Below are 7,274 nucleotides of genomic sequence, written 5' to 3'. Positions count from 1 at the left end.
TCATGGTGATACTAGAAGTGAGTGTGCCTTGCTGTTAAACCCCTTGAAGTCTTGGGTTGGGAAGATAAACATCTGTTCTGCTGGTGCCCCTGAGATGTGGGGGTCAGTCCTGAGTGGGCTGGGGGCTGTTGCTGCACAGCAAGGCTTGGGCTCTGTTCTTGATGTGTGTGACTGTGCAGGCTGCTCTGGAGACTTTCTTAGAAATGGGTCTTTTGAGGGTAGGGGTGGAGAGGGACACCTGTTCCACCCCACTGGTGGTACAGGGAGGTTGGGTGATGCTCTCCAGTTTGGAGGTGAATGGAGGGTGTGACTGGGCAGGCACAGATCCAGCACTGTTGCTGCACTGAAGTAACTTGCAGTGAACCAGGTGACCCAGAATGGTGTGTGCCAGGCCCCCATGAAGACTGTTGCCAGCGAAGCCTGTCACATAGGTGCTTGGTAGCACTGCACAGACAGTGTTAGACCCATCCTGCCTGAGTCCCAAAGAGGACTTTGCCAAGCAGTGCTGGTTGGTGAGGGCTTGAGGTGGCAGTGGCTGCTGGATACTCCCAGCTGGCACCTTACTGGGAAGAAGATTACTCTGGCTTCAGCCTCCTGGCTGCTGGTCTGGGAGAGGCTGCATGCTTCCTGATGGTGTGGCAATAAACCTGCTGGGACCCATTTCCCCAGGCCTGTGCGTGGCCAGGGATTCCTGTGCACCTTCCTGAAGGAAGGGGTAGGTGGAGTGTCTGGAGGCAGCTGTGGGGAATGCCTCCCTTGCAGGTGGGTGAGTCAGGGCCTGTGCTCTGCCTCTCTTCCTACTGCTCTGCTGTGCTGTGGGCTGGGGAGAGATTTTGGAGCACAGGGGACTGGGTGAGAGCGTTTCAAACTTGCCTGTAGCAGCAAGAGCCTGGACCCTTCCTGTCTTTCTGGAGAGCATCCATCTGGGATCACTGTTTGGTGTGGGCTCTTAGTGAGGTTCAGCAAGTGTGGGGTGTGCCAGTCCTCCTCCCTGCAGCCTTAGATCCTTCTCCTCTACCTGGGGATACTGTGCCCCATCTGGAAGGAGAGTGGAAATGCCATTGCCAAGTAGGGTGTACTTAGCCTCTGAGGTGCTGTTTTACGGGATGGCAGCTCTTGTCAGGAGTGTTTTTGCAAGGATGTGAAACTAGGAACTCTGACACCAGAAACTGGTGTTTGTTTCTTAACCGGTGGCTTTTCTTCCTCATGCAGTTGGTCTACCAATGATGCTGTATTGCCTGTTTGGTGGGAATCAGTGGGCAGGAGCCCAAAGCTGATCAAAAAGCACTGCTCTGTGCAGAGCGTAGGCCAGCTCTGCATCTCCCTTGGAGACCTTGCCCCAGGGTCAGGCAGGGCAGTGTGCTGGGTGGGTGTGGGTGGCAAGGCTGGTGGCAACATCGTGGTGGCTGTGGCTGATAATGCTTGAGCCTGTACAGCAGGAGCAAGGCTGAGGGGCTGGAAATACAGTGCTGAGGTCGGAAGCTTTCCTAGCTGGCTTAAAATGATAGGATCCTGCCTTGGAAGGACTGCTGGTGGTGGGTGATGGGGTTCCCAGCAGAGCTGGGGAGACGGGGTCAGGCTCAACTGACAAGTGGGTGCTGGTGTGTGATCAACTGAGAGCAATGCTGGCCACATACACATGACTGTACTGCTGAAGCTGTGCATGAAATCTGCTGATCTGCAGGGCTGTGCTCTGCAGGCTGCCCTCCTGGGAAAACAGCTGCCTGATCTGCCCTTCCTCCCTCCACAGAGATACTGCCACCACCATGGAGGGGATTGTGACCATGTATCAGGACTTCATGAAGAAAGCAGGTGGGTGTTTGGCTGTCCCTAGCAGCAGGGCGGGTGGCACTACATGCCTTACTGCCACAGGCACAGCAGGGTGCTCTGTCATCCGTGAAGCAGTCTGGGTCAAGCTGCATCCTGCCTCTGCCCTGATGTGGATGCAGCTCTGGGTTTTTGGAGCTGCCTGTTATGAGGCTGTCTTGCCTCAGTGCCTGTGCAGACTCTTTTGGGGCACTCATGCTCTCCTGGGGCAGAAGATCTCCAGGTTGTACCTCACTGAGTTTGGCCTTACCAGTCTCAGCTCCCAGACTGCACTCCTGGCCTGGGAGAACAGGATTGCTGTGTCCTTGCCTCCACTCTGACAGAACACTGCTGGCAGCATATTGGGGTGAGGATGTTCACCACTGCACTGTGGCTCTCTCTGCAGACCCCCGCATCGCTGATTATCCACTGATGCAGTCCCCATTCGTTGTGATGGGTATCCTTCTGGCATATGTCTACTTTGTACTATCCTTGGGGCCCCGGCTAATGGCCAACAGGAAGCCTTTAAACCTGAAGAAGTTCATGGTGCTATACAACTTCTTTCTGGTGGGACTGTCACTTTACATAGTCTATGAGGTGAGTTGTTGGCAGGAGGCTTTGTCTGGTGTATAGAAAGCAGTGCACGCAGGCTGTATGGGTGGTGGGGAGCATTTATGCAGGGCTTGAGAAGTTCTGTGGGTGATGTTGGGCCCTCACCTTGATGATGCTCTCCTTGCAGTTCCTGATGGCAGGGTGGCTCACTGGGTACACCTGGCGATGTGACCCTGTGGACTTTTCACAGGACCCCAAGGCCCTCAGGGTGAGTTCCCATCCCTCTCCTGTAAGTGCAGCCTTAGCACTTCTGTTTGGACAGCAGGGTCACAGCTACCTGCCTGTCCTGAGGCAGAGGACTTGCAGTCCTGGCTCTTGGTTTCACCCCAGGGTTACTGTGTGGAGACCCGTCGTCACTGGGCATCTTCAGGCTGAGGTGGATCTCTAACATTAACCTGTTCTGTTGCAGATGGTCAGTGTTGCTTGGCTCTTTGTCTTCTCCAAGTTCATTGAACTGACAGACACGGTGAGTGGATTACTGAGGAGGCCTTGTTGCTGCTTGCTGGGCAGGGAGTTGGGGCCCAGTGTACTTGGAGTAGGTGCTTTCTTCAGCCCTTGCAGTCTGACTTGCTCCTGTCTGGCATCATTGTGAAGGAGGCCACTGTGGGCTGCTGCAGAGGCAACTCTTGGCATGTTTTACTCTGGAAGCTATGGGGTGACCTAATGTGTGATGGCAGTGAGCCTAGAGAGGGGGAAGCATCACTGGGATCAGACACTGAATTAGTGGCCCTACCTGCTCTAGCTCTTCCCAGGGCTGCAGGTACTTGATGCTGTTTTGCTCCCATTGCAGGTGATCTTTGTCCTGCGGAAGAAGAATGAACAGGTCACATTCCTGCACCTCTTCCACCACTCTGTTCTGCCTTGGAGCTGGTGGTGGGGAGCTAGGTTTGGTCCAGGTAAGATGGAAACTGGGTGCACAGTTTGGGGAAAGGGTGGGCTTAGCTCCAGCATGCTGAAGAGGGAGTTTCGGCCCTGCTAGACTCCTAGTCGCTCCTTGTAGTGATGATTGCAGTGAAGGATTGACTTGTGCTGATGAAAATCTGTCTTGACAGGGGGAATGGGTTCATTCCATGCCATGATCAACTCAATGGTGCATGTTGTCATGTACTTCTACTATGGGCTCTCAGCAGCAGGACCTGCCTTTCAGAAGTACCTGTGGTGGAAGAAGCACATCACAGCCATCCAGCTGGTGAGCCTGTGCTGTGGAGCAGAGCATGTGCCCTCAGTCTCTGATGTGATGAGGGGCGGGCTAGGCCTTGTACTTAGAATGGTACAGCCAGCAGCTGTAGTAGTCTGTTCTGTAGTGCCTCTCTCTGGCTTTGTAGCAGCTCTGGCCCACTGTGGGCCTCTGAAAGCCCTACCAGTCTGCTTAGGATGTGGGTGCTGCTCAGCCTGCTGCCCCTGGGTTGCAGCCATGCTGGGAGGGTAAGAGGCACATTCTGCCTCTGAACTTGTGCCTGCCTCTTCCAGCTCCTGCTGAGTGCCTCACTATAGGGACTTCTGCTTCAGAGTGGGAAAGGAGCCTATTGGTTTCGTTTAGAAAGAAGGTCTCTAGTGGGATCCCTGACCCCGCTCCCATGAATAACTTGTCCCTGCTCTGCCTTGCTCCCAGGCACAGTTCGTGATTGTCTCCGTCCACATCTCCCAGTATTACTTCATGCCCAGCTGCCAGTACCAGTTTCCCATATTCATCCACCTCATCTGGATTTATGGGACCATCTTCTTCATCCTGTTCTCCAACTTCTGGTACCAGTCCTACACCAAGGGCAAACGGTTGCCCAGGGCGCCTCAGCACAACGGTAGCAGCATCCATGAGAATGGCACTGTCACCAACGGCAAGGTCAAAGCCAACTAGAGGGCAAGGCCCTCCCAGAGCCAATGAGAGCCCCGGGGCAGACTGGGTGCCACTAGCCAAGTCAAGTGCCTACAGACTGTTGTACCCCTGTGCCCAGCCCTGCTCTCCTCTGTCTGCATGCCCAGCCCCTCTGCTCTGAGCAGCCATGGGCAACTTCTCCTGCTCCTGGGAGGGCTCATGCTGTTTCTCAGTGTTGCTGAGCAGAGAGGCAGCTGCCTGCATCACAGCTGTGGGGCTGCAGTCCCATTCCAGTGTTTCCAAAGGAACTTCCCCCAAGTGCCTACATCTGGCCCTTCTGCCTGAGGGCCATTTCCTTCTGAGTCGGACCAAAAGAAGAGACCGATCCCTGTCCTGGTGCCCTCTCCTCTTCCCTGTCTCATCAGAGCCTGTGTGGATGAGCAGACTTGTCCCTGGCTGCTTGCTGCTGCCAGCTCAAGCATGAGTGCTCCTGCTCTACCATGCCTTGTGCCACTTTGTTCCATGCCACAGTGCTGCATGTCCCTTCTGGTCCCTGTGTGCCCAGGTAGGGGGTCCTGCCCTGGTGTATCTGTGCTCAGGTGTGGCTGTGGAGAATGTAGGGGCAGTGCCTATGGGACTCAGGGGCCCAGACCTGCCCATTGCAGTACACATGCTCTGTGCCTAGTACATAGCAGGAGTTGTGGCAGCCTGAAATGCCTCCCCCATATAAGCCCAGGTTGCCTTTGCCTTTCTGTGCCTGGGCTGGGTGCTTGGTGTGTGCTTTAGCCACACTTACCTGATCCTGTATGGCAGCTGGTGGCTTGTTCCAGAGTGGGGAAGGCCAAGCTCAGCCTTGCCTTGGACCACTTCCACTCCTGCAAACTCAAGACTTGAGCAATAATTGCCCCTAAAATCAACTTCTGGGCTCTCCTGTGTGGGACCAGCCCTGCTCTGGCCCAGCGTGAGCACAGTGGAGGATGGTTTTAGCATGCCCTGCTGTGGTGTAACAGTGAGCATCCCTTGCCTCTGTGGATCCACCTGGGCCTGGGTGAAGGTGTACTCTGCCCTTTACAGGGCAGCACAGCAGCTCTCCTGGGCCTGGTGCCCATCACCTGCTCTGGCTGTAACCAAAACCATGCTGAATGCCTTGAGGATGAGGTGAAGGAGCCAGGCCCTGTCAGATGGGGCTGCTCTTCTATCACAAATAAACAAACAGAAGGAGAAATGGCTCTGCCCTCTTGTTTTCCTGGCTTGCTGTGCTCAGATGCTGTTCCAGGTGCTTGGTTCTGCCCAGTGTGGTTGGCGGCTGGGCTGAGAAGCAGCTGGCATAGGAGGTTTGTGTGTTGGGGGGCAATAGCAGTGTGCTGATGAAGCAGATGGCAGATTATTTCCAAGTGCTTTGGTAGAGCAGTGCTCAGAGCAGGAAATGTGTCAAGACTCCTGTTGTGAAAGTGGTTCCACCCTGAGAAAGAATGGCTGGGGTGGAGCGTGGGTGTGGGCTGGGACCTGGGCCAGCTGCCTGGGAGGTGCTGCTGCTTTTCAGAAATCCTGGGGAGCTGCGATGGGGCAGAGCAGGGAATAGAGACCTTGGCAACACAGGTGATGGGCAAAGAGCAGTCTGTTGCTTTCAGCATCTGCTGAAGCAGAAGCTGCTGCCATCTGCAGCGTGGATTTGCACAAAAGGCAGCTCAGGTTGGTCAGAGGGAGATTTATGTTGCTGCTGCCTTGCTTTTGCTACAGAAGTGCATCTTGCCTGGCTGGGCTCTGTTGTCTGTACCACCTGAGACAGCTGGTTTCCCTCCAGTGCTGTTGGGTTGCAGTGCTGCCTTCCCCATCACCTGTGAGTAGGGCTCTCCTGAGTGGGGAGGCCAGCCCAGGCACTGACTCAAGCCTGGGAAGAGGGGTGCGTCTGGCTGCACTGCTTGTGGCTGGGATGAGTGTGTTAGAGCAGCAGCCCTCCTGAGTTTCACTGCAGGTTTGGTTGGAGTGTTGGAGGGCTTTAGTGGGAGTCCAGCCAAAGCCCTAGAGCAGAGCTTGGTGTGAGGGAGAGCTCTGCTGACCCTGCCTGAGCTGCTGTACACCTCAAGGCCATGCTCTAAAATAGAAGAAAACCTGAACTGGTGGGACCAGTACGCCTAGCTGCATGTGGGCATCACCCCATTTTACAGGGCTTAGTGCCCTTGTATGTATGACACCCTAAAATGCGATCTGGCTGCTGCACTGTGTAGGGTTCTCCCAGTTGCTGCTGTTTCTCTGAGGGCAAGGACTGTCAGGAGAGCTTGTTCTGGTCCCTGCTGAGAAGTGGTGTGTAACATCACTCCAGTGCTCAGAAGTTACCACTTAGGAGCTGTAGGTGACAGTCCAGCTGAGATAGTGCTTTTCCCATCAAAGCCCTTCCTCTCCTCCACAGCTGGCTCTTGGTAAAGTCAGCACTGTCTTTGCTTTCACCCAAAATAGTAACAGTACTTTAAACTACTTACGCGTGGCATTTTTAAATGGGCTGTTCCCTACGTGTGCTCTGCTCTCCCTTCCTCCAATTGTTCCTGTTAGCTGTGATCTTTCCATGGGCTGGCCATGGCACTTGGTAGTTTATACACTGTCATGGTCAGTCAAGGCTGCTGCTCTGAACTGATTTCACACCTTATATGGCTGTGTTTCCTGGGTCTGCTGGACCAATGCCCAGCTCCTTCCTCTGCTCCTCCTTGCTCCAGGGCAGTAGGACCAGTATGAGGCCAAAGGAAGATGCTGCACTACCATCACCTTCTAGTAATGCTTAGAGGACTTTCAAGGAGTGTGTAATACACAGCTTCTGGGGCTAGGTATGTGTAAAGAGAGAGGCAACACAGGCTCTGTCTGAGAAAGATAAACATGGGAGTGAAGAAACTACACCAGCTTTCAGGCATACAAAGCCTTCCTTCCTGGGTCAGGAACCACTGGAAGCCTTAATCTGCTGTGGGGCCACAAGGCAAGAATGCACTAACTCCCAGCATTGAACTGCAGGGGTGTGGGGCAGGGCTTCTACAACAGCAGCACAACTTAGGCT

The 7,274-nt window shown here is 54.5% G+C and overlaps 1 protein-coding gene across 2 annotated transcripts; it reads left to right on the top strand.

The window, feature by feature from the left end:
* The first annotated feature begins 1,755 nt into the window (after positions 1-1,755).
* On the top strand, positions 1,756-4,315 carry ELOVL1 (ELOVL fatty acid elongase 1). 2 transcript variants are annotated; one of them, XM_010182339.1, is made up of 7 exons: positions 1,756-1,812; positions 2,213-2,403; positions 2,546-2,626; positions 2,828-2,884; positions 3,209-3,314; positions 3,471-3,607; positions 4,031-4,315. In XM_010182339.1, the coding sequence occupies exons 1-7, from the start codon at positions 1,767-1,769 to the stop codon at positions 4,271-4,273; spliced, it is 861 nt and encodes a 286-aa protein (XP_010180641.1). In that variant the 5' UTR covers positions 1,756-1,766; the 3' UTR covers positions 4,274-4,315. The 2 variants fall into 2 exon arrangements, with proteins under 2 accessions (XP_010180641.1, XP_010180642.1); XM_010182340.1 differs by lacking the exon at positions 2,546-2,626 and having other exon boundaries at positions 1,767-1,812.
* The last annotated feature ends 2,959 nt before the right edge of the window (positions 4,316-7,274 follow it).

This window comes from Mesitornis unicolor, unplaced genomic scaffold (genome assembly GCF_000695765.1).
Source record: "Mesitornis unicolor isolate BGI_N332 unplaced genomic scaffold, ASM69576v1 scaffold12124, whole genome shotgun sequence".
Taxonomy (NCBI): domain Eukaryota; kingdom Metazoa; phylum Chordata; class Aves; order Mesitornithiformes; family Mesitornithidae; genus Mesitornis; species Mesitornis unicolor.
The sequence above is the reverse complement of the archived record's forward strand: the minus strand, read 5'-3'. Positions and strand labels throughout refer to the sequence as shown.